This window comes from Musa acuminata, chromosome BXJ2-6, assembly GCF_036884655.1.
Source record: "Musa acuminata AAA Group cultivar baxijiao chromosome BXJ2-6, Cavendish_Baxijiao_AAA, whole genome shotgun sequence".
NCBI lineage: Eukaryota > Viridiplantae > Streptophyta > Magnoliopsida > Zingiberales > Musaceae > Musa > Musa acuminata.
This window is the reverse complement of record NC_088343.1, coordinates 15,509,151-15,531,767: the sequence shown is the minus strand read 5'-3', so window position 1 is coordinate 15,531,767 and position 22,617 is coordinate 15,509,151. Positions and strand designations below refer to the sequence as shown.

The 22,617-nt window shown below is 38.6% G+C and overlaps 2 protein-coding genes across 4 annotated transcripts; both read left to right on the top strand.

Moving 5' to 3' along the window:
• The first annotated feature begins 5,936 nt into the window (after positions 1-5,936).
• On the top strand, positions 5,937-7,854 carry LOC135613647 (cyclic nucleotide-gated ion channel 4-like). The gene is made up of 6 exons (XM_065110677.1): positions 5,937-6,125; positions 6,191-6,504; positions 6,574-6,682; positions 6,753-6,989; positions 7,063-7,149; positions 7,239-7,854. Exons 1-6 carry the CDS (start codon positions 5,937-5,939, stop codon positions 7,773-7,775), a joined length of 1,473 nt encoding a protein of 490 aa, XP_064966749.1. The 3' UTR covers positions 7,776-7,854.
• Positions 7,855-8,989: 1,135 nt separating this feature from the next.
• Positions 8,990-22,293, top strand: LOC135615083 (methionine aminopeptidase 2B). 3 transcript variants are annotated; one of them, XM_065113126.1, is made up of 13 exons: positions 8,990-9,212; positions 10,066-10,152; positions 11,102-11,231; positions 16,443-16,479; positions 16,566-16,673; positions 18,030-18,129; positions 18,251-18,396; positions 18,486-18,577; positions 18,736-18,830; positions 20,472-20,568; positions 20,697-20,840; positions 21,138-21,355; positions 22,003-22,293. In XM_065113126.1, exons 2-13 carry the CDS (start codon positions 10,069-10,071, stop codon positions 22,111-22,113), a joined length of 1,362 nt encoding a protein of 453 aa, XP_064969198.1. In that variant the 5' UTR covers positions 8,990-9,212; positions 10,066-10,068; the 3' UTR covers positions 22,114-22,293. The 3 variants fall into 3 exon arrangements, with proteins under 3 accessions (XP_064969198.1, XP_064969197.1, XP_064969199.1); XM_065113125.1 differs by having other exon boundaries at positions 10,061-10,152; XM_065113127.1 differs by lacking the exon at positions 10,066-10,152 and having other exon boundaries at positions 9,082-9,212.
• Positions 22,294-22,617: the final 324 nt, after the last annotated feature.

Here is a 22,617-nt window from a genome sequence, read left to right as displayed (position 1 = left end):
CAAGATGAAGAGCAAGTCTATTTTATGTGGTAGAGGGATGTAAGGAAGTGTCTAGTGGTAAGTGGTTTAGTTTTGGATGTCAGTAGGTAATGAGAGAGATCTTTCTTCGTCGGCCCACAAGCCGGTTTGTTTTCTTCACTCAGTCACCAGTGTAAATAGGAAGTGTTAGGCAAGTAGCTGTTGGATGTGAGAAAGCTTTCTTTCCTCAACTGTAGAGTAAGCATGTGTAATTGCAATCTTCACTCTCCACTCTTCAAATGCATTTCCGTCTAATATTTTTGCTTTGATTTCGAGTTCAACAAGCAGCGGCAACGAACGACGTTCCTAAGTGCGAAAAAGCTCACTAACGTACCCAACCGAAAACCAATATAGAAGCTAAGTGACTTTTGGAGTGGTAGCCCACATAGCTCATTCCTATATGATTACTTAGTGGAATTTAACTCGAAAGGAATAATAGAGCTTATCCGCCTATAAGCTCTATTGCTTGACGTTAGCAATACAGTACATGTTGGAATTCCACAGATTCTCCTCTTAGGAGCTTGTAAAACCACACCATACCTCTTTAGATTAGCTACCCGGTACCTTCTTAGCTTCGTGATCCAGGTATCTAATATATTTAGTACCGGACAAGTCTAACCTAACTCTAATAAATTCTTAAGAGATGAGGATACCTTAGGAGCTACCCTGATTCTGTTCCAGATACTAGCCGGATACGAGATACCAGACCGTTCCCCTACCAGGATTACTGGAAATCATAGGAACATATGATTATAACTTCCAATCTATTTCGTTAGGAGGAGGAACCATGTTCTTAGTCGAACTGTTAGAGCTAGCCCAGGATATTTACCAAAGGATAATTTTGGCAACACAACAAACAATAAAGCGGAAAAAATAAAGCGACAAGAACAAACAAAACACCAGAACACCAGATATACGTGGTTCGGTCAATTGACTTTGACCTACATCCACGGAAGAAAGAGGAGCAAATTACTACTATAAAAGAGGGACACTTACAAATGCCTTAGGAAATGTTCCTAGGCCATAAAACACCTTCAGCTTCCTAAACAAGAAGACTTCAAACCATAAGCAGGTTTTCTTGTGATGCCTGCTGTACTTCTTGTGGTGTCTATGGTACATCTGACTTCAAAGCCCAGGCCCTTATTTATAGTTCCAAGACGAGACAACAAGTCTAATTTTCCCGATGTGGGACTATGGGACTTGCCAAACTAACAAATCTCCACCTTGGCATGTCCCAACAAAACTTGCTCCACCTTCTTCACAAAAGCCCCAACGGGCAATCACCAACAATGAATACCAACCAAGTCCAAGCACTGCTTGAACTTGTAAATCGGAACATGCTTCGTAAGCATATCAACTGGATTGTCCTTCGTATAAATTTTCTGAACAAGGACATTTCCCTCAGCAATCAACCACTTAGCGGAATTATCAAAAGAAACTGCATCTGAATAGGAAGTAGGCTCACCAACTTCACTTGTTTCTTCTGCAACAGACAAAGCATATGCAACCAAATTTGCATACCTTTGTGGTGGTCGAATATCTCTCATATGACCCAAACGCATATGCCATAATTTGGTGATGTCAGAATCAGACAATGATGATGACGAAACTGTAACTGAACCTATGACAGTAGTTCCCTGCAGAATATACAAGTTACCAGACTTACAAGCTTTCATAACAATAAGAGCACTTCTAGAAACTTTCATAACTCTACCTTCAGCTGTGTATTTACACCTGAGGGCCTCTAGGGTGCCTAAAGAAATGAGATTTTTTTTCAAATCAGGAACATGTCTAACATTGGTGAGCGTCCTCACAATACCATCATGCATTTTAATTCGGATTGTTCCTCTACCAACAACATCACATGCAGCATTATTGCCCATCAAAACAATTCCACCATTACAAGATTCATATGTGGAAAACAAATCCCTATTGGGACACATGTGATAAGAACAACCTAAATCTAAAATCCATTCATTTTTAGACTTTGTCCTGTCATCAATAGCAAAGAAAATATTTCCAAAATTCTCATCAGATGCTACACTAGCTTCAGCGGATTCAATAGTTTTCTCAACAAAATTTTCCTTTTGCTTTAATTTATTTTTCAATTTAAAGCAATCAGATTTAATGTGCCCCATTTTATGATAATATCTACATTCCAAATTTCTATGTCTGGATTTAGATCTAGATTTAGATCTACTACTGCCAAATTCTCTTTTATCCATTCTCCCCCTAACAACCAGACCCTCAGCCTGATTCTCTCTACTTTCCCCAGTGATATTCTTGTCTATCTGCTCCTTAGATTTCAGTGCAGATTTAATTTCTTGATACAAAACTGTTTCTTTTCCAAAAATCAAAGTATCACGGAAATGCTTAAAAGATTAGGGAAGAGAACACAAGAGCAACAAAGCCTTATCCTCATCATCAATTTTTGCATCTATATTCTCCAAATCCATAACCAAAGAATCAAACTTATCAAGATGCGAGAGTATAGATGTACCTTCAACCATCCGAAGCATATACAGACTCTGCTTCAAGTAGAGACGATTCTCCACTGTCCTCTTCATGTACAAGGCTTTAAGTTTATCCCACATGCTCTTAGCCGTAGTCTCCGTAGCTACCTCCCGTAAAACCTCATCAGAGAGATTTAGAATGATGCTGGATCGGGCCTTCTTATCCATACCCGCAAGATCTTCCTTTGACGTACCATCTGGAATGTTCTCAGCACCCTGAAGTGCCAAATCAACTCCGTCTTGAACCAGAATGGCCTCCATCTTGAGGGATATTTACCAAAGGATAATTTTGGCAACACAACAAAGACAATAAAGCGGAAAGAATAAAGCGACAAGAACAAACAAAACATCAGAACACCAGATATACGTGGTTCGGTCAATTGACTTTGACCTACATCCACGGAAGAAAGAGGAGCAAATTACTACTATAAAAGAGGGACACTTACAAATGCCTTAGGAAATGTTCCTAGGCCATAAAACACCTTCAGCTTCCTAAACAAGAAGACTTCAAACCATAAGCAGGTTTTCTTGTGATGCCTGCTGTACTTCTTGTGGTGTCTGTGGTACATCTGACTTCAAAGCCCAGGCCTTTATTTATAGTTCCAAGACGAGATAACAAGTCTAATTTTCCCGATGTGGGACTATGGGACTTACCAAACTAACACGAACTGCTGCGGTTGTGTCTTGTGTCGGCATCGGTGCATAGAGCAGCACTATAGATGAATGAGCCGAGTGCCATTCATCTATAGTGCTGCTCATATTACCCATTCAGCTTGTCGACGTGACGTTCTTATTAGTGGTTCCAAAAGCCTTTCATTATTCTTTGTAAGATGGGGCGCTCCTAGAGGCATTAAATCATCTTTCTTTCATGGTAAACAACCAATCCAAAAGGAAACGCCCGACAGTTGATTGATTTCTTCGTGATAGGAAGAAAAGGAAGATTTAGTTATCTCAGGAGACTTACATTGAAAAGGTTTTTGAAAGATTCAACATGAATAAAGCCAAAGCAGTTTGTTCTCCACTTGCAGGTCATTTCAAACTTAGTTTGAAACAATGTCCTACAAGCAAGAAAGAAAAAGAAGAAATGTCTAGAGTGCCTTACTCATCTGCAGTAGGCAGCTTGATGTATGCTATGGTTTGTTTTAGGTCAGATATAGCTCATGCAGTTAGAGTTGTTAGTCGATTTCTCTCAAATTCTAGAAAGGAACATTGGGCAATAATGAAATTGATATTAAGATATCTAAGAGGTACTTCCAGATTGTGTTTATGTGTTTGACAGTGATGAATCTATGTTAGAAGGTTATACAAACATGGCAGGTGATACTGATTCCAGGAAGTCCACTTCGAGATTCTTGATGACATTTATAGGAGGAGCAGTCTCTTGATAGTTTAAGTTACAAAAGTGTGTTGCTCTATCAACCACAGAAGCAGAATACATAGTAATTACTGAATCTTGCAAAGAAGCTTTATGGATGAAAAAGTTTCTACAGGAATTGAGCTTGAAACAGGAAGGATATATTGTTTACTGTGACAGTCAGAGCGTCATTCACCTCTCCAAGAATTCAACATATCATTCTAGATTCAAGCATATTGATGTGAGATATCATTGGATTCATGATATGCTTGAGATGAAAGAATTATAATTGGAAAATGTGCATACCAATGAGAATGGATCAGATATGTTGACAAAGCCTTTGCCTAAAGAGAAGCTTGAAGCATGTAGGTGAAGAGCGGGCTTGATACAGCCCACCATATGAGCTGGAGGGGGAGAATTATTTAGTTCAGCCCATATGTGGGCTTGGATAATTTGGACGATAAGCTTAAATTAATAATTAAGAGAAAAAATGGCAAAAAATGGGTGCAGCATGAGAACACAGTGAGCATCAACAAACGTGGTGTGAATGGCGGCATGGGAAAAGAGAGAGAAAAGAAGAAAGAAAGATTAGGTTTCTGAGTTTTTTTTTGCCAAATGTTGTTAGTTTTGACCTAAATTTTATGGGGAGAATCCTTGTAGCAAACTCTACGATCCTAATAGTGTTGATTTACAGTTTACCTTCTCTGAGGTACTTTTCTGCTATACTCAATTTGTGAGACCTAGAATTCTTTTTGAGAAGATCCATCCTATGATATGTTAGAGCCAAGATCTATATTCTTGATGTTATTATGATTCTCTAGTTATTCTAGAGAAGATTTACTGTAAACCTGTTATGATAGTGGAAGTTTGAGGTGGACTACGGTGCCATGATTTTTCTCATATTAAGTTTTTCACATTAAAAGATTTAATCTTACTATGTGATTAATTAATTACTCTATTATTTATACTATAACGATTGATATTTATATTTTAATATCAAATTAGTATTTTAATAAAAAAACTTATTTTGATAAGACAAAATAATTATTCCGTTTCAACATATTTTTCCCGACAAAAACAGTACAATAACAGCTCTCTCTCTCTCTCTCTCTCTCTCTCTCTCTTCACTTGCTATAGCAGATTTAACCGACGGTGGAGGCTCTTGATATTCCCCAGGCCCAATAGTGCAAGTACATAACCAAGACAAGACTAGTGTCTCGCGTTCGTGTTCGTCCTGAGCATCTCTTCCTCCTTCCACCGTCTGTGTTCGCCTCCACGATGAGCTCGCATGACGAGGAGTCTGTGCGGCGGAGGAACCCTTCGTCGGATCGCCATGCCAGGTGGCTCCTGGAGTGGAACCGGGTGTTCCTCCTCGTTTGCGCAGCTGGGCTCGTCGTGGACCCTCTCTTCTTCTACTCCCTCTCCATTAGCGGGGCGTGCATGTGCCTCTTCGTCGACGGGTGTTTCGCGGTCATCGTCACTGCTCTCCGGTGCATGGCAGACGCGGTGCACCTGCTGAACATGTGCCTGCAGATGTCCATGGCCTACAACGCGATGCGAAGGTCGGGTGCGGCAGAGAAGGATGGTTCCAGGTCTACAGCCACTAGAGGCTACTTGAGAACGAAGACAGTCTTTGTCTTGGATCTCTTCATCATACTCCCTGTACCTCAGGTTGTGATCCCATCTTTCTCCATTGTTTCTACAGTCAAATCATTTCAAGAACATGACTGGCAATTATTTCAAGAGACCGATTCAGCAGTTCAACAAAGTTTTGGTGCTTTGGGTAGGTGAAAACAATGGTCATGCATGCCGTCCTTATTAATGACTCGGTGCTTTGTTCATTGACAGGAAAGGGACAGTGGTCCTCAACTTCCTCCTCGGAACAAGCTCTCACTAGTGTAGCTCGTTCTCTGTCATCGTCTATATGCCAAAACACGAGCTAACGCACCCACACACACACATTCTCTAGAGAGAGAGAGGTATGGATAAGAATTAGTGTTACTGGATGGTGTCCTATGTTGCAGGTTGTGCTGTGGATTGTAGCTCCTGCTATGATACGCAAAGGGATGACGACTCCGGTGATGACCGTCTTCTTGACCTCCTTCCTGTCGCAATACCTCCCCAAGGTCTATCACTCCGTCTGCTTCCGCCGAAGGTTGCAGAATCTCTTGGGCTACATCTTCGGTACCATCTGGGGAGAAATTGCTCTTAACTTGACAGCTTACTTCGTCGCCTCTCATGTGAGTATTTGACAGCTTCCAGTGAGTTATGACGTGGTGGTGTTCACAGCTTACCCTCTCAACAGGCAGCAGGCGCTTGCTGGTACTTACTAGGGATTCAGAGAGCGACCAAGTGCCTCGAACAGCAGTGCATGGTGACGAGCGGATGCAGAATTAGGACAATGGCATGTGCAGATCCTGTGTATTATGGCACCACCACATCAATCGTAGATGGGGAGCGAATGGCTTGGGCTCAGAACCTGCACGCTCGATCCATGTGCTTTGACCGCAGCGACAACTTCGAGTATGGATCTTACAAGCGGGTAGTCACTCTGGTTTCTAATCCTAATCGCTTAGAGAAAATTCTGTTCCCAATCTTCTGGGGTCTGATGACTCTCAGGTAAATCACCTTATCTCCCATTCGGAGATCAAAGTTGAAGTCTTTTTTATTGTTTGCTTCGGCATTCAGCACGTTTGGGACCATCTTGAGCACGACCGAGTGGCTCGAGATCACCTTCAACATCATCATCGTCACCAGTGCGCTGCTTTTAGTTACGACGCTTATCCGGAACATCGAGGTGAGCGATCCGACGAACAGCTCTACATGGCTGGAAGTTGGTTGTGGAAGCGCTTACAAGCTCGGCGCAGGTCTTCCTGCATTCGACGACGTCGAAGAAGCAAGCGCTGCAGTCGAGGATGCGGATCTTGGATCGGTGGATGCGGCGCAGAAATTTGCGCTTTGAGATCAGGAAGAGGGTGCGGCAGGATGAGCGGCAGAGATGGGCGGCCATGAGGGGGGTAGACGAGTTCGAGATGATGCAGCACCTGCCCGAGGGGATGAGGCGGGACATCAAGTACCATCTCTCCCTCGACCTTGTTCGACAGGTGTTCGTGTTGACGATAACGTCTCCTCCATCGTTCTGGCTTAGCAATGGGCTCAAGTTTGAAAGCATTGCAGGTGCCTCTGTTCCAACACATGGAAGAGCTGGTGCTGGAGAACATATGCGACAGAGTCAAGTCTCTCATATTCCCCAGGGGAGAAACCGTAAGCCCCTGCTGCCTTAAACCTCTAGGTCGTTTCGTCTTCTTCTCTCCCTGTGCTCGTTTGATAGTTCTGCATGCGACTCCTCTCAGATCACAGGAGAAGGCGATCCAGTGCAGAAGATGCTGTTCGTGGTGAGAGGCCATCTGCAGAGCAGCCAAGTCCTGCGCGACGGCGTGAAGAGCTACTGCACGCTGGGGCCGGGGAACTTCAGCGGCGACGAGCTCCTGTCGTGGTGCCTCCGCCGCCCGTCCGTGGATCGGCTGCCGCCGTCGTCGTCCACGCTCGTGGCCGTGGAACCGACGGAGGCGTTCGGGCTGGATGTCGCCGACCTCAGGTACGTGACGCAGCATTTCCGTCACACCTTCGTGAGCGAGAAGGTGAAGCGGAGCGCCCGGTACTACTCGTCGGGGTGGCGGACGTGGGCGGCGGTGGCGATCCAGCTGGCGTGGTGGAGGCACAGACTTCGGCTGACGGTGACGTCCTTGTCGCTCGTGCGGCCACGCTGGCCTCCTCCTCGCTCCTCGTTGATGGAAGAGAACAGGCTGAGACAGTACACGGCGCTGCTAACATCACCCAAGCCTAACCACCATGACTTTGCAGTGCGAGAGGGTGATGATGATCCATAGCTCAGCCTGCCGTCCTAATAACAAGCAGTTCGCATGCGATATGTTTCATGTCCCAAAACTGCTGCCGTCCTCGATAGTCTCCAAGAAATGTTTAAGGTTTCTTGAAATTAAAAAAAAATATACTATAATAATTTATTGATATTAATGATAGAAATATAGGTAAAGAATGGTAATATTTGGATAGGGATGTGAGTTATACTCATGGATGGATATGGGTATGCGAGCGGAGATGAAAAATACTCATGGATATGGGAACGAAGAATAGGGGGATTTTATATTATCGATGCGAATATAGGATTGGGACTGATGAAGCACTTATCACCTTCTATTTATGCTTGGCCTAATAACACATGGATTAAGATACTTGGCTCAAACAGTAGATGAGCGGAGTTTGACTTTTATTATTTAAAATAGATTATGTGCATCTTTATTAAATCGATTATGATTTAATTATAAATCGTTTGATTCAATTAAATCAAAGCCTTATTAGACATTAACAACTGGCTTTGACTTTTCTATTATCTTTCTTTCCGACTTCTCAGCACCCCTACCCTTGACTTTGTCTCATTACTCGTCATTACCTCTACTCTCTCTCTCTCTCTTTGCACCTTTCTTCGATCCTTCTCAATCTTCCTTGTCTTTCTCATTAGTTACAGTAATTTGATTATATTTTTATAATTAATTTTTATAATATTTTTTTAATATTTTAATTATTTTTTTAAAAAATTTAATTAGGATAATATAGTAGAACGCATGGGCTTATTGCCGAATGAGAATTCCTCATCCTTGCCCTTGCCCATCTAGAATGAGACGAAAACGGATGGAAATGATGATGGGGAAGCATTCCTTATTTCATCCCTTTCCTTTGACTGACTTATATATATGGATGGACCTATATGACATATATTTATTTTAAAAAATAAATATAAAAACTTTCTACCAATTATAAAAAGTATATTATTAATAAATTAATTATCTATTAGTATTTATTTTATAATGAGTGTGCCATGTAGTTAATTGTCTTTTTTTTTTATTACAATATAAGTTTCGATTAACTTTGTTGACTATACATTCGTGCTCTGAAGAGAAAAGGGGAAGTTCAATAGTTCATCTGTGACATCTGTACCGTAGGCCGGTTTCATCATTCTTGATCCAACGGTGTCAGAAGAAGCCCTAAAACTACAAATGAAGTTTCCCAGTTCATTCGTTAATCCAGTATTGCGTGCGTCGTTCCCCCTTTGTCCTCTCGTCACCGACGGCCGGAGAAGTGGTCTTCCACGACCCCATCGTTGACGTCCACCACCTCCCTGTTCCGCTTGGAGATCGGAAATCGACCCGCGCGTCACCTACGGCACCGCCACCTCTGAAAACGAATTTAGCCCAAGGCCATCTGAGGACTGTGTACGAGGAGGACGGCCGTCTCTTCCGAAGATTGAGGTTCTTCCTTGTCGTCTTCTTTTTCTTGTTGCGTCAGAGATTACTTAGGGGAAGAGGTCTTCTCCCTTTTAAAATCATTCTGATGAAGAAAGAAAAGCCGATATATCGATCACTCACACACATGAATTACTGATTTCTGAAAGGCTCTTAGGTTTTCTACAAGGATGAGATCCTTCTCCTCTGATAATTAAGGTTGTTTCTTGTTGTCTCTTTTTGTCCCTCTTGGTTCATTATTGAATATTATAAATCTCAAAGGATAAAGATTCATTGAGAGAGGGGTTTGACGAGGAATGGAAAGCCAATATATGGATCGCGTGCACAAATATGGTGGTTTTTAGGTTCCCTAGAAGATTTCTTGCCTTTGTCCAGTATGACTTGTATGAATGTCTCCTAATTCTAGATTTCATCACTTCCAACGATCATAATAGAGTTGAATTTTTCTCTCTTTTTCCCCTTTTTGTAGTTTTCAAATGGCATGTTATATGTTGATACATGTATTTAATTAATCATGTTGTAGATGTTAATCCATTTCTTTTCAATTTTACTATATGTTAATTTAGCTAACACAACAGAGATTATGGTTAAATGCTAAATCACTGTCGTGTTAGCACTTGATTCACATGGCAGAGTGGTGGTCCTCATGTCTCATTGAAAATGTGCATTCTTGTTGATGCTGTGTGGTTTGAACTTGTTATCTTTGTTGATATTAGGCTTTAGTCTGCGTAAAAGGCATTCTTGTTAGACAGTTCTCATTGTCAATCTATAGTTTGAAATTTCTTTAGAGTTTTTGCCAAAGATTTAAATTTTTTATCAGGTTTGACAATTGAATCCTATGTCATCTTTGGCAGAATAGAAAATGGGCGGAACTAATGCTGAAGTAGTTCAGGAAGCCGCTCATGATATGAAAAAGTTGGACATTGCAGAAAATGAAACAACCCAAGTCAGTCTTTTGCTTCATTCATTTACCAAAGTGCCTTTTGATGTAACATGTTGTTCTTTAGTATTTTCTCTCTTCCCTTATGTATGGGTTTTCAAGCTTCAACACCTGGTGCATGCTTTCTATGAAAGCCATTAAAAAAATTGAAATATTTTGGATACTTGCGACCTTAAATTTTTATGCATAAAAATATTTATTATGAAGGTTATGTACAATGAAGTTGAAGATGAAAGTTGTTGTGATAAGCTAATTCAGATGTCATATAAGGATTCTTTTAGTTGGTGTAATTAAAATCTCTTCCACGTTGTTTTCTCGAAGCATTGGATGTAACTAATGTAGCCTCAATTAACTTGGATGCATTAAGTAAAAGAAATCAGAATCTTGTATTAACAGTAGGAAGAAGGAAGTTTATTTCAAATATTCCTTTCCTTTCCTCTTATGGCATGAACAACTACGAGTGTGTTATACTGGACTCTTGAAGGTTTATTATAAACCATGGATTAGATATTGTCACTTGTATCTTTTTTCTTGAGAATTTCAACTTTCTTATGCTCCTATTCTGTTGTATGTATATCATCCCTATAATTTACGGTTTATGTATATCATAATGTTGGGAGTTGTAGTGAGACATAAGAATTATGAATAAATGAGAAGGCGAAGAACAATTTCCTGGACTTGCTGGATGGTGGGCTGCTATTATTGTATTCGATTCTTGGTGATTTTCTCATTTCTGTTGATCATTATAATAATAGAACTTGTTATGTTTTGCTTAATAAGATAAGGTCAGATGGTATATATCTTTTTCAATGTGTTACTTGATTAAAATTATTATGCCCAAGTAGAATCTTTAAATTTTTTTTCATATTTGTGTTATTTGATGCTGCCTGTACAAGGTTGTCATACTTCCTGAACATGGACAAGGCTTTTTTTGAACAAAGAAATTGAATGGCAGGAAACTGCAGCTAAAGAAATTAGAGAATCAAAGCTTTCGAACAGCAATGGTACGGTGATGGTCTCTCAAACTCTACAAAATGATGATGAAGTGGCACAAACTGATGGTACAGCATTAGATGGATTGGCAGGTTGATTTCTATACTCATCATTGGAATTGGTGTGCCTTTATTGAGATTAAAATGGTTGCTGTTGGTTTTCATTCATGATTCAATCTTCTTTGCATCAGCCTATGCACTCTTTATGTTTTGCTTGATCTTTTTCATGCTGTTATTGCAAGCAGCCACTATAGCATGCCAATGGTTCACAACATTTCATTTCTTCCCACTCAAAAGTTTTTTAAGAGCAATAGTTATCAACTTCAGTCATTTTTGTAATGTATATATTAGTTCATTGACAACTGATTTTCGGTAGGCAATAATTGGTTATACGTGTGGTGTTTTATATGTGCATCCTTCCCCATCCTTTTACCTTGGGTTTGAACTTTTCGGTTCTTGCAACCTATCAATTACTGGGACACAATGAGTGCGTTGATTGATGTCTGTGCTTCTGGAGTAACACTTAGTTGGGAGACAAAGACATTTGTGTTGGTTAATGCATTGTTTCATAAGTGATATGTCTCAAGTTTGAGTCCACGAGTTAGCGTGATGTACTTCACTTAACGTAATGGAAATATCCTCCAAATATTTTCAAGAAAATGAGAGAAGAGTATTTTACCTTCATTTAAGATAATTTAGATTTGTTCAATCAGATATAATTAAGGAGCATGTAATTCAACAAATGATTTGGTTGATCACCATGGATTTTTGGAACCCATTCTATTTTTTTTTATAATCTGTGCGACACTTGAAACTAATGCTTGCTTATTTAAACCAGTATAGACCATAACAAACCTTTTTGTGCACTTCGCTAATTTGAACTGCTTTAATGTTTAGGGCTTAGCTTAGTCGAAAATGAGGTGAATCTACCATGAAATATGGCTCGCATTCAAGCTGCACTCAGTAAACTTGATTTATTTAAATGATCCTCTAGCCTTACCTGCTTGAAACTCTGTTCTATATATACTCATGAGAGAACTGAGTAAAATTATGATACCTTTTTATCCTTGAATTCGTCTTCTTCCTCTTGTCCTTCGACTCCTTCCTCTTCATCAAGATATGTTTTATTTTCTATGTCTTCAACAATAGCAGGAGCCGAGCTTGATGCTTTTGCACACATTTTTCTCTTTGACATTTGTCTTGTATATGTTTGTAATTCTCCAGCACCTGAAGCTCTTGCCACATCTCCCTATGTCAATCTATCATCTTCAAATATAAGCTCGTCTTCAGCATCTTACAAGTTAGCACTCATTTCTCCTACTAACCACTCATTTGAATCATCAATATCTTGCAATAAGATTGAATCAAATTTATTTTGTAAATCATGACGAGCCTTCAAAGCTTGATTATATTTTATGTAAACAAGATCGTGCAATCGTTGATGTTCCAACCGATTTCTTCTCTTCGAGTGAATCTGTAATGTCATATAATTTAAAAATATATTAATACATCTATCTAAATAAATTAATTTATTAAAATAAAAATATTTAGTGATCTTAATATGCTCAAAGACACTCCAGTTTCGCTCACAACCCGAAGCACTACATGTCAAACTAAGTACTTTGATAGCAAATTGCTGTAAGTTTGGGGTGGAATTTCCAAATAGACTCCACCATTCAGCTGCAAAATTTATGTTATTATTAGCAATAACATAGTAACATAATATATATGAAATTAATTATATCAAATTATTAATACCTGGAGACGTAGTTGTTCTGGATCGAACGGTAATTGAAATTCCAAAAAGACCTTCGGCATTTTTATATAAAGATAATTCATGAATAATCTTATCTTGAACCTCAAGGTTGGGAACTAATCTTGCAACGCATTGATATAACTCATCCAAAACTTTTGCATCAAATCCAACAGATTTAATCTTATAAAAGAATTCAGGGTTCAAATAATATCCTGCTGCATATAAGGGACGATGAAGTTGATAATTCCATCTTTCGTCAATGATTGTAAAAAATTTCTCATATTTTTCTTCATTTTTATTAAAAGATCTTTTAATCGTCTCATTTGCTTTATCCATAGCCTCATAAATATATCCCATTGCAGACTTATTTTCATTATCCACCAACCGAAGGACTCGAACAAGAGGGCCCATTACCTTTAATATATAAACTACATGATTCTAAAAGGATGGCATTAAGATGATATCGGCAGCCCTCTTGCCTTTTGCTTCTTTTGCCTATTTGCTTGTCATCCATTTATTAGAGGTAAATATGTTTCTCAGATTATGTTTTTGACGATGCACGCTCTGTAATGTCAAGAATGAAGTAGCAAATCGGGTGACACCATGTCTTACTAATTCTTTGTTCCCTGTAAATTCTCTCATCATATTCAAAGCCTCAATATGATTATAAAGAAATCCAACAACAAAAATTGTCCTTTCTAAGGTTTTCTTGATTTCTAAGATCTTTCCAATATCCTCTAACATTAAATCAATACAATGTGCTGCACATGGAGTCTAATACAAGTGTTGTCTTTTTGTTTCAAGCAATTTACTTGAGACAAAGGGTAACAAAAATGGTAAGACTTAAGAGTTTAACATATTTAATTGAAGATAAAATAATTAACAAATTCAAAAGATGAATATTACCAGCTAAAACATAGTTGCTTCCATTGTCGGTTATGATTTGAACGACATTTTGTTCTCCAATTTCTTCCACGAAGTTGTCAAGTAAATCATATATCTTGTCTCCAGATTTTACAAAAGATGAAGCATCTATTGACTTCACAAACATATTCCCTAAAGAACAATTAACCATAAAATTAATTATACTCCTGTCAGTCCAAACATCTGACATAATAGAGTAACCATGTGTTGCCCATGATTCTTTATGACCCTTTAGTAAGTCATATGTATAATTCAACTCTTTTTACAGCAATAGAACTCGCATCTCATAATAATGTGGAGGTTTTAATCCTGCACCATATCTTCCAATAGCTTCAATCATATCATTAAAACTGTCTAAAGTACTAAGGGGAAGACCAGCCTGATAGAAGAAAGCAATGTGCTAAATTATTTTTCCTCTTATTTCTTTATCACAAGCATCACTTATATTTGTTTGTCTAAATTTTGAGCCTCCTGCTTGCCCTTGTTCCTGGGATCCTTGAAATATATATAGATCTATCGGTCTTTTTTTACCCTTCTTAGTACTCATAACTTCTTTTCTTTTTTTGTCGTATACTTTTTTCCCACTTGGGTTAATACTCATAGAATAATCTTCTTCTTCATCCCTGAGATGTTCAACATTATATTCTGGTAAATTCCCGTAAGATTCATTCTTTTGTGTCTTCTTTTCATTCATATAACTCAGCAACTCTTCTTTTACCTCAAGTGGACACTTTTTGTAAGCTGTTGCATTCTTAAAATTTCCTACTAGATGTTGTTTTGCACGAAAAATACCACCTCTAGTAGTCTTATCACAGAATATGCAAGTCACTGCATTAGGATCTTTCGGATTCTTCAAATAATTATACTTCTATGTAGGATCTTTTTTTTATGTCATTGGAGACTCTATTGAGTTGCTCTGTACACTTGTCATTTATCTTGAAACCTAACAATAATTTTAAATAAATAAAAATTAACAGTATTAAAATTAAAATAATATATTATTAATCTATTAATAGTATTAAAAATTAATAATTTTAAATAAACCTAACAATATTAACAGTATACAACAAGGTTCGTTGTACCGTACCGTATCGGCGTTTCGACTCGAGCTCGGTACGGTACGGTACCGGTGTACTGAGCGGTACATCAAGGCGTACTGAGCGGTACATCAGGGCGTACCGAGCGGTACGCCCTGGTATACTGAATAATTTTTTATTTTTTCATACTGTAGCAGTGCTGTAGCACTGTAGCGGTACCGGATGGTCCGCGTACCGGTAACATGTTGGATCGATACGTACCGCCCAGTACGGGCGGTATGCTTCGGTACGGCAGACCTTGGTATACAGTATACTGTTAACAGAAGGAGAAGAAGGAAGTGTAAGGGGGTGCTGATTGAGAAAAGAGGAAGCGGCAGCGGAGTGTAAGGAGGCAGCGGCAGCGGGAGTGTAAGGAGGTAGAGGCAGCGGGAGCATGAGTGTAAGGAGGCAGCTACAGCGGGAGTGTAAGGAGGCAGCAACAGTGGGAGCGGGAGTGTAAGGAGGCAGCGGCAGCGGCAGCGGGAATGTAAGGAGGCAATGACAGCGGGAGTGTAAGTAGGCAGCGGCAGCAGTGAGAGGCGACAGCGGCAGCTGGAGCAGGAGCGGCGACAACGGTAGCGTTTGCAAGCAGCGACAGCGGCGAGCAACGGGATCGGGATCGGGAGCGGCAGCGGCAATGAGGGTTAGGGTTGGGTTGTCGCTGATATCTGTTTTAGTTGGTTCGATTGAACCAACTAACCACCGGAGACTGAACCAGGACCAAACCAGACCTAAAATCTTGGTTTGGTCGCCTGGTTTAACCCAGGCGCTCGCCTGAAGCACCCAGCGCCTGGGCTTGGGCGAACGCCCACGCGGCGCCTCTTTGAAGCGCGCCGCTTGGAAGTTTAGCGAGGTGCTCGGGCCTCGCCTCGCCTCGCCCGGCCCTCGCCTCGCCCAAGGGCCTAGGCTAGCGCTTGAGCGCCTTTTTAAATCGTTGCTTTTTATGTATGTAATGTACATCAGATTGAAGGATTAAAGGGTTGAAGCTTGAACCAACTTAAGAAATTTTCACTTGAAATAAGAGTGAGGTTTGGCTCCTTTAAGGCTTAAATCAAGCTTGTATTTAGCTTGAACTCAAGGTGCATGATATTATATATCTCAATTAACATCCTAACTTCAGCTTGGGTTTGACTTTGTTCAAGCTTGACCACATCTCATCAACTTCGGTACCTAATAAGTTCTACCTACTATTGGATTTAGACTCCCGCCAAATGAAAGGCTTAAGGCAACCTTGGTTCATTTGGATTTCTGGTTCTGCTGCTTACAGTCGATGGAAGATCAAGCAGATCTGTTGACAGGGATGTGCTAATGTTATCACCTTTCAATGCAATAGAATCAATATTGGGTGTATCCTATAAAAAGTACATGTAAATATCTGCTGAAGTTGATGTGTGTACGTGTGCATGTGTACAGGTTGTGTGATTTGCTTTCTATGTTGATGTTATTACTAATTAAGCTTTATTCATTGACTGCTTATAATTAACTCAAGGATGAGAAGCTGTGAATAAGGTTTTGCTAATATATTATTTTGGTGTTTCTTGGATCCAGAATCTGCAAAGAAAAAGAAGAAGAAAAGCAGAGCCAAGTAGGTGCTTCTGTGTAGTTATTTAAGCATTTAAAATTAAATAGCCATAATTATTAGGCTTCTGGTCATTATTTTGTCCTGTACAGGAAGAAGAAGGAGCCCCTTGAGCAGACTGACCCACCAACGATTCCCGTAGATGAACTTTTCCCTTCAGCCGAGTTTCCTGAGGGTGAAATCCAGCAGTACAAGGATGAGTAAGTATATTTTTCTAGTAAAGTTGCTTGTAGGTAGCATTAAAGAATTAAACTATGCCCACATCATGTTTACTGTTCTTTTTGCTATCTGCAACCAAATTGATGGACAAATTATTATTGCATTATATGTCATATCTGATTGCATTATTAGGGTTCAAATCTTGTGGAATATATGTGAATAAAAAGGTAAAAAAAAAATTAGGCTTCTAACCCAAGAATATTTGTCTGCTAGTTGTGGCTCTTAGCTTCGAATGATGATAATTATACATATATACATACATACATAGAGACAAAGATTGAAATATTATATCGTACCGGAGTTTCGACATTTGCTCGGTACGGTACGATGCTGTATAACGAGCGGTATTCCATTCGTTATATCGCTCGGGGTATATATATATATAAAATTCGACGATATCATCTCATATATATATATATATATATATATATATATTAATAAATATATATTTATATATAAATATTTTTATAAAAGGCGACGTCGCTGAGGCGATGCGACGTCGCCTCGTTTATATATATATATATATATATATATATATTTATATATATTTTTATAAAAGGCGATGTTGTCGTTTCCTTCTCCCACGCAGGGCGACATCGTCGAGGCGATGCGACGTCGCCTTATATATATATATATATATATATATATATATATATATATATATATATATATATATATATATATATATATATATATATATATATATATATATATATATATATATATATCGTCCGGTAATGGACGGCCCATGTACCGGTCAGCTGATGGACCGGTACAAGCGGTATTATTCGAAACTGCATACCTTGCACACACACACACACACAGAGACACACACACACACACACACACACACATATATATATATATATATATATATATATATATATAAACCTATGTGTCTGTCTATATATATATATGATTTTTGTCACACGCACGTGCGCATATATAAGTGCTTGCTGTTCTAACTAGCCATCATTTTAACAGAAGGCATACATGTTAGATAACAAAAAATAATTCTGTCTCTCGCTGCCCCACTAGAAAAAAAGAAAATGGCATAATGAATATGCAGTATTTTAAGGGAAGTTACCGCTTCATAAAATCATACTGTTAAAAATGGTTACAGCAAGTTTGGAAGACAAATAAGGAACTAAAGAAATTGACAGATTACAAGCACACTGTCAACTCTGGTTCTTGCATATGATTATTCTTGTTAGCCTAGTGTACTTGAGTCATTTTAGTTTCTCCCAGTATCTTATTGTGTACCTGTTATTGGATTGTACATTTTATTAATTAGTAAGTTGCTGGATTGCATTAATAACCAAAAGAATTGTGTCTAGTAACCTATGGAGGACGACCTCTGAAGAGAAGAGAGAACTTGAACGGCTACAAAAACCTATGTACAACACGATTCGCCGAGCTGCAGAAGTTCATAGGCAGGTTTGAGTTTTTTCCCTATTACCACTAAAAGGTTGTCAGATCAAAACTTTGGTTGATTTTCTGGGAAGTACATGGGTTGTTTTGTTTTCTAGTCTTCACAATATATCGTTGTGGTGCTTAGGTCCGAAAATATATGAGGAGTATTTTGAAGCCTGGAATGTTAATGATTGACCTATGTGAAACCTTGGAGAATATGGTAAGGCGACTGATCAAAGAGAATGGTCTCCAAGCAGGCATTGCCTTTCCAACTGGATGTTCTCTTAACTGGTAAAACATTTTCAGGATTCTCATCAATTATATTTGTTCCCTTCTAATCTTCTGGCATGAGCTTTCACCAATTACTCTTGTTCTTCTAGGGTCGCAGCCCACTGGACTCCAAATTCTGGCGATAGAACTGTACTTCAGTATGATGATGTGATGAAGTTAGATTTTGGAACACATGTTGATGGTAATGCTAACTATTATTTTATTCATACTTGTTTTCTGTCTGTAGCACCGTTATCGTACTTTTATTGCTCATAACTAGATATTTTGGAAGAATTTAAAGGCTGGTTCCTTTTATAAATTTCATTTCACTGACAATATGTTGCCCTGGTGTCATCTCAGGACATATAGTTGACTGCGCATTTACAGTGGCATTTAATCCCATGTTTAATCCACTTCTAGAAGCTTCTAGAGAAGCTACAAACACTGGAGTTAAAGTAATTTTCTTTGCTCTTCTCTTATCTGTTCAAAATATTTTGTTATTTTACAGGTGAGATTATTGATGCATTAGTTCGGATTTGTGTTGATCTGACAATTACTGAAACATGTTGCTGAGTTGCCACCTGACAGTTAAAACAACTTGAGCTTTGAAGGATCTTTTCATTTAGGAATATGTTAAAGGAAATATTGGCATTCTTGCTTTATGGCATTGACATTCTACTATAAAACCTATATTTGTTGGCTAAAACATGAAGTCATACTTGAATGAGGGTATTCTTCTGATGCCTATCACCATGAACTGCTGTCGGTAGTTAATTTAATCAGGTTCAGAATTCCCAATCATGCAGTTAAGAATCCTACAAGAATAATAGTCTTTTGATCGAAATGAACATCTTAAATAAGAAAAGGAGACTAGTGGTTCTATTTGACATGCACCATCATTCTCATTTCATTCCTTGTATGATTATTCTGCTAACTAATCCCTAGTGGTTCTCCTTGTGGTTGCAACAGTCTCATGCTAGCACACCCTGTTTCCCACAGATTCAGTTGTGGTTTGTTCAATTTGCATCAAGTCCTCATTTGTTGTTGTTAGGCTGTGGTTTGATCATTTTGGTGACAAGTTACATCGAGCTGGCCTAGCATTTTTATTTAGTGTACGTGTATATTAAACATAGGTTTCTTCCCACCTAGTTGTTCTCCACTTCTCATATCAGTTCAGACCATTCTGTCAAAGCTGATTATTATATATTTTCTTCTAAATGAGCTCTTTCTATATGATGGTTATTTTATGTTCTTAGAATTTTCTTATTTTTTCCACATCCATTTAGGTTTCTTTCTTATTACCTATGTTAAGGATTTCAGTCATTCTGCCATGGAAGGAATCTGTTTGTGAGACCAAGGATGTATCCATATGACCATTGCCTGATTCCCCAGAACCCAATTTAGCAGAAGCCTGATCCACTTGTCTGTCCTTTTTAGAAAGAGTTGTCTTTGTTGCATAGTGACTAAGCTTCTTTTTGCATTATACATAAATATGCTAATCTTCTAGTCCCATCCCACTTCAACAATCTTTGCATAATTTATCCGGTGATGATGTTTCTCTTCGATACACAGTTTGAATTGTGGACAATGTGCCTATTATACAAATTATAGGGTTTCTTGTTTACATGGTAGATTCTGTCATTCTGTCTGTCTCTCTCTTTCTCCAAATGCAGATGCAAAAGGTAATGCTACACATCTGCTTAATCTGTGAAGATGTTGATTCCATGGTTTAATCATTTATCACTACAGGTTTATGGTGCCATGTGTATTTATTCATGTCTGGTCGAATGTCATTAAAAGCTTTCTTAGAAATTTTAGTCCTGTATTTTACTAATTTCCTACCAGAGTTGGTACATCATGGCATGGTGAGTATGTTGTGCTGTATTACTGGCTTATTAGTGATGCAAGTGCTTAGTATTTGAAACTCGTATTAACTAAGAAGGTAAATTTGCAACACACCTAAAATTTGGTTGCAGAGAATTGTTTTTGGCTGTTATGATGAAATAGTTTACTTCTATTAGTCATGCAATTTTTGGAATATGCATTTTTTTATTGTTTCTTTGATCTGATAGTTATGTTTGTTTTTACGTATATAGGAAGCTGGGATAGATGTACGGCTGTGTGATGTTGGTGCTGCAATCCAAGAGGTCATGGAATCCTATGAGGTTGAAATCAATGGCAAAGTGTTTCAAGGTATTTTATGATCTGTGTGTCTCATGTTCTTGGTATGCTATAATCTCTTTTTCGTTGTACAATTTTTGTCAATATCTTTTTTCTAAATAGATATTATCTGCTCATCAACATTTTGCTTTCTACTGCAGTTAAAAGTGTGCGAAACTTGAATGGCCACAGCATTGGCCCATACCAAATTCATGCTGGAAAGTCCGTTCCAATTGTCAAGGGTGGAGAGCAAACAAAAATGGAGGAGGGAGAATTTTTTGCAATTGAAACATTTGCATCAACAGGTGAATAAATGCCTACTGCTGCATTCTTTGGAGTTCTATTGTTTGAGATGTTCAAGTGTACTTTATATCTGGACGTACTCTTAATGTTTAGTTTGAATCTTCAAATTATATTTGCTGAAAGTCGTAATTGCTTCGTGTTGGACCTTTAGTTTCTGTTGCAGCTAAGACAGGTTGGAGTCTGAATTGGACTCGGATGCTAAATTTGCATATAAGCAATAAATGAGTTGGTCACAGCCAGCCTTGTTTATACTTGACAAAATTAGATGTGTTAACTTGTACATACATGTCATCATGTAGGGAAGGGCTACGTCAGAGAGGACTTGGAGTGCAGCCATTACATGAAAAACTTTGATGTAGGACACATTCCGTTAAGGTTGCCTCGTGCAAAGCAACTTCTTGCTACAATCAACAAACAATTTTCAACACTGGCCTTTTGCCGCCGTTATTTAGACCGTCTGGGAGAGACCAAGTATCTTATGGCACTGAAAAACTTGTGCGATGCTGGTATAGTGCAGGTAATTTTAACATTATGTATATTCCTAAATATGATAAGTCATTATCACTTGGTGCAGTGGTAGTGTTTTTTATGTCCTGAATGTATTTGACAATGAGGGAGTTGATTTGGCAATGTTGTGGGCCTTCATCTATGCTTAGTTTGTTTTGATACTTGGCATTTCTGTTGGTTAGTGAAGGCACTGATTTATTCTTGTCCGAGGATCATTACTCGTATCATGTTGAAGCATGGACTTCCAAGTTGGAATTCAGAGTATTAGGGTGCAGTATTTACACTTGGGGCTAGCCCATATTAGCCCATAATTAATGGTACAATATTCACATTGCTGTAATTTTCAAGTATTGTCCTGGTCGAACCTATATAAAATGCCGAAATCATCATCATCCTACCTTGTTGAATATAATCAGAAACCTACGAAGTTTAAAATGATTGCTTTGTTAGTTCTTGTTTGCAACCAGCATATTTATTTTAATCGATAACATAATGTGAATGCTTTATTGTATTGAAAATTTTGAACTTTTTGGGTGGATTTTGTATTAGTAATTTTGCTTGCGTGCTGTTTATGTCACCGAGAGCCCTTTTGTAAATTTTCTTTTTATACATTTAACTGTGAAACTCTGCTTAATATAATTTTGGGTCCTTTTGCAGCCGTATCCGCCTCTGTGTGATGTGAAGGGAAGCTACGTATCACAGTTCGAGCATACCATCTTGCTTCGGCCAACATGTAAAGAAGTTATATCACGAGGCGATGACTACTGAGGATCATAGAAGCTGGTTTCCGTCTATTAAGTCTTGTCAATTCTGCAATCTGGACTCTCTATTTCCATGCCCAAATTAGATGCTTATGTACCACACATTGCTGCTGATATGTTGTGAGTCATGTAAGAATATTTTGCTCAGCCTTGCTCAAACAATTTCATCTTTGTTTGGCTTTTGCAAGTCGCTTGTTGATATCTACTTTCCCGTTATATCAAAGAAGATTTCATGTGCATGTGTAATCGGTATTTTAAGTATAACCAAGCAGATTTAATGTGCATGTATAATTGGTATCTTAAGTTTAGACAACGACATAGATTATTATTTGTTGGTACCTTTGAACGAATGGACGGTAAGCCCTTTAGCTTACTCTCCTGCTATTACGTTAGATATCTTTGGTGGGTAATCATGATGCAAATTGGTTATCATAATCTTTCTATATATATATATGTTTATACATAATATTTATAAAGCAACAGTGGGTGGGACTAATCATGTTATTGAAAC